At 45.9% G+C, this 4,196-nt stretch overlaps 1 protein-coding gene across 1 annotated transcript; it reads right to left on the reverse strand.

Annotated features, from left to right (window-relative positions):
- Window positions 1-780: 780 nt before the first annotated feature.
- On the reverse strand, window positions 781-3,202 carry LOC137432049 (uncharacterized). The gene is made up of 3 exons (XM_068123783.2): window positions 2,834-3,202; window positions 1,984-2,598; window positions 781-1,845 (listed from the first exon to the last, which is right to left on the reverse strand). Exons 1-3 carry the CDS (start codon window positions 3,200-3,202, stop codon window positions 1,177-1,179), a joined length of 1,653 nt encoding a protein of 550 aa, XP_067979884.2. The 3' UTR covers window positions 781-1,176.
- Window positions 3,203-4,196: the final 994 nt, after the last annotated feature.

The following is a 4,196-nucleotide window of genomic DNA, read 5'->3' on the forward strand; positions in this document are numbered from 1 at the left end:
CCCACAGTTCTCTCGATGTCTCCATGTCTCTCGGTCCCTGTTCTCAAAAGTTGTGTTTGTGTCCTTCCCCCTCTCTCCCCATCTTGTCTACCGCTCCCGATGTTATATGTTTTATGTGTCGGTTTGTCTTTCTGTGTGATTAATGTTCGCTCTTTCACGAGCCTCGATCTTGTATACAAAAAAAAAAAAAAAAAAAAAAAAAAAAAATTCTCGCAGAAGGATTTTGGCTTGTTCTGGTGTGTTTTGGCAAACGCCAGTCGGGCTTTGTCAACAGTGGGGCCTTGGGTCTCCCACCATAGAACCCCCTTTCATTGAGTTAGTGAGGGTGGTGCGAGTTGAAACTGTCGTACCTTGTGTCTGAAGGTCAGCTTGAATCTGTTTGGCAGGTGATAGAGGTGCTTTCTCCACCATCCGATCAATCCTTCGCTGCAATCTTCGATCAAGTTTTCTCTTGCGGCCACGCCCAGGGAGGTTGGCTACAGTGCCATGGGCCTTATAGTCTAGTAGGAAGACTAGGTCCCCCTGCACCCCCCGGAGATATACTTCTAATCAGTGTTTCTAGATTGGAAAAAATGTGTAGAAAATGACTAGCTCTGGCCCCAAGCTGAAAAAATGTCCCACATACCATTTTTATGCAAATTACTGCTGCCATTATCAAAAAAACGATTTTTGACATATCTCAGCCAATATTGCAGATAATTGAAAAAATAAGGTGTCTAGACTCATGTTTTGACGGGTGTAGATCATGATAGAACTATTCATAACAAGATCACCTGTGTCTATGGTTTGCTAGTATGCTAATTAGTGCTTTATTTACAAAATAATCACAGTTTTACGAAATAATAGACTCATATTAAGGTCCGTCTACACAGACGTTAACACAAAGTTTTATTTTTCTAAATATTACAACTGTCAAAATAGTCCTAGCACTCAATGTGACCACTCTTCTCTTGCTTGTTTTAGATAAACATCATTAGCATTAGTGATTCTACACTGAGTCAGTCATCATCATTTTCATCGAAATCGTCAGAGTCAAACTCTTCTTCTCCTTCCTCTTCCTCCTCCTCTTCGTGCTCTCCTGTGTTCAGAAGATCCACCAGTGAGGTTGGTAGGATGGGACCACTGGACCACATTGGTTTCAACAGTCCTTCATCAGTCCTTATCCATCCTTGCTCCTCAAGGTTTTGGCTTTTCGATGATAGGTTGATCGGCTCTTTTGTACAATGCTACGCGGTGGTTCACACGCTGGATGTGCGGCTTCAGGGCAGACTGGCATGGAGGAAGGCGAGCCAGATCAACCTTGGACTTGGATGTGAGGGTCTTGTCCTCTCCCACCATTTTTCGTAGCAGCTTGGCACGGACAATGTCCACTGATGACTCGCGACTCTGGCCGTACATCACACAGGTGAATTTTTCTAACTGCCTCTCCACCTCAGGGTTGGCATCCCAGTTGTCACCCAGTTCACCGAATGCCCTGTGAAACCTGGGATTCTTCTCCAGCTTTTTCAAGGGCCCGACTTTTCCCTTCCCTTTGAAGGCACTGGTGCAGTCTTCTCCGCTGAACACATAGTACCCCAGGAGAGTGGCACAGTAGTCCTCTCCCAGGGATTCTGCCAGCTCAGAGACGTTGACAAGTTGGCGATGCTTCCCTGACCCTGTATCCAGGTACACCGTCAGCTTGATGTTGTGGGCATGGTGGAGCAGGATCAGGAGGATGTCTGTGTCCGGTGTTCTGACTACAGCGTTCTTGTATCCGATGGTAGCAGCATGATGGAGGTACAGAACCACCCTGGTATCAGTCTCTTCCTGGTTGCTGTAGATCGTGGGGAGTTCACGTACCTCGACCTGAAACACAAAAAGGCACCGCATTTCAATCACCAGTCACTGCCAGTTTCAGATCTAGACAAACATCACAGGTAATCACCTTTTTTTCAGGAAAAATTACAAATTGAATCGCCATTCACGAAGGGCTTTCAATTTTACCTTGCCATTCGTTGAGGCAAGTTGGTGGGCCTTCCCCTCCACGATCAGCACAGCCATCTCTGTTCTCTCCAGCCTGGTAGCTGCCTCTTGTCCACTCCACACTTTCAGAAGAAGCTGGCACATCTGCTTTTTGTTGTCGTCATTTGCAAGGAACATTTTGAAGTCATATGGCTTCCTGGTTGCTGGTCCAGCCAGAATGATCTTCTCTGAGCTGCCCCGCCTCAGCCTTTCCTGCGCTTTGATTGACTCAGGATGGTAACTGTCAGTGGAGAACAGAAAGTGCTGCTTGGCCACCATCTGATCAAGCACCTGCAAGCATATCTCACCACATGTTGGGGGAAGGTTGGCAAGGGTATGCAGCAGCGCCATTCCATCCTGGATGAACAGGGCATCCTTGGGGTATTGCAGATCTTGTGGTGTGGTGTCCTCTAAAAGGTAGTGCAGAATGGAGGCTTTGTTGGTTTTGCAGAAGAACCCATCTGGTGTCCCAAGGCTAGGAGGCACTGGCATCAGGCAGTACTTCATGAGTTCTCCCAGGTCTAATGGCTCATCTTGACTCTGAGACTTGACAAGGAGCAGGAATGCAAGGTTGCTTTGCTCCTGATACTGGATGACCTGGAATGATAAATGGTGATTGGTTGATATGTACTACAGGAAGGACTACAGGTGAAAATTATTCATGTGCTATAAATTGGCATATTTACAATCTTTACATTGTTCATTGATGTGCACTGTCTTTAATAAACAAATTTGGAGTTCAATCTTGTATCTCAATATAGCATGTACAGGACGCCATTTAAAAATACAACATAAAATACAAAAGCACTTGGGTATTGGATTACATCCTTACCTTGCCCTGTGAGGATGTTAGTGTGATCTTCTTGTTACTAGCCTCCATGGTCTTGAGTTTCTTTCTCTTGATTGGGTTGAAGAAGCTCTCAGGTTCTCCGCTTTCCAGGCGCCTGATGAAGTCAGCTTTCGCAGCTTTCCCCACAGCTTCTGCTTGTAACACATCCATCTCAACATCCATGGGGACGGGAGCACCAGAGGCCAGGCAGTAGAGTTTGTCCTTATCAATGATGGTGAACGGATTGGTGAAGTTCTTGATAGTAGTTAGGGTTCGCTGAACGGCCTCCTCGCCTTTTCTGATCTCTGCCTTCTCTAGTTCACGATGTCTCCCTGCTCTTGGGCAGTCTGGGTCATCGATGAGATCCACCATCTCAAGGGTCTTTTCATAGAACTGTGCCCGTGCTGTGGCTCTGTGAGCTCTGTGAATCGCACGCTCATAGTTGTAGAATGCTGTGCGGAAAGCTTTAAAACATGACGGATGGTGTTTGGCCTCACATGCAAAGAGGTCTTTGTTTTTCACCTTTCGATGGAGTCGATAGAGACCCATTTTCTCAGCCCGTGTTTCGATTTGCTCCCATGCATTTTCTTTGTTTTTAAAGGATGGGAAGGTTGTAGGCCTCTCAGTATTGCGATGAGCATCTTTGGTCTCAACTTTCTCACAAAATATACACTCTGGCGGGAAGATGGGTTCAGCAGAACCTCCTGGTTTACGAGGAGAGTGATGCCATGATGAGGTTGATGGCCCTGGTTCTGTATCATCTCCCAGACGATGAAAGTGGCGGACAAAGTGCTTATAACACTTGCTGTGATATCCTACTCTTTCTAGGTCATCAGGAAGAGTTGCCGGGATCTGATCACATACTGATTGCATACGACATGGGGAGTCATGCGGTTGGTTGAGACGTCTATCCCGGATCTTTTGAAGCAGTTGCAGTTTTTCTGAAGCAGATCCTTTAATTTTACGGAGGGGCGTGAAATCCCCATGATCAGACATGGATGGTACATGAAGGATGCATGTAGGAGGAGAGCTTTGGGCTGCAGGTTCTACACTCCGTTTTCTTTTGGGCATGCTTGCTGTCGATGTCTACCATCACTGTTAAATGACAAATAAGAAATCACGAATGATGCTAAAAGTGCCTGTGAAAGGAGGCTCTGAGTTTTCAGTGAGGTAACAGAGGTTCTGAGTCATGTTCTACACTAGGGTACTTTTTAGCTGACTAAACCATGTTTAGTGGCATCAAAAGTGCTAATAGCTAAAACATCTAAATTCTTCCACACTAACGTTAGCTATCTAGGCCAATGAAACATTGTGCTAAGTTACTGTAGCTAGCTCAGCTGTCGTGCCTCTTTCTGGTTCAATTCAT

This window comes from Myxine glutinosa, chromosome 7 (genome assembly GCF_964187855.1).
Source record: "Myxine glutinosa chromosome 7, kmMyxGlut1.1, whole genome shotgun sequence".
Lineage (NCBI taxonomy): Eukaryota > Metazoa > Chordata > Myxini > Myxiniformes > Myxinidae > Myxine > Myxine glutinosa.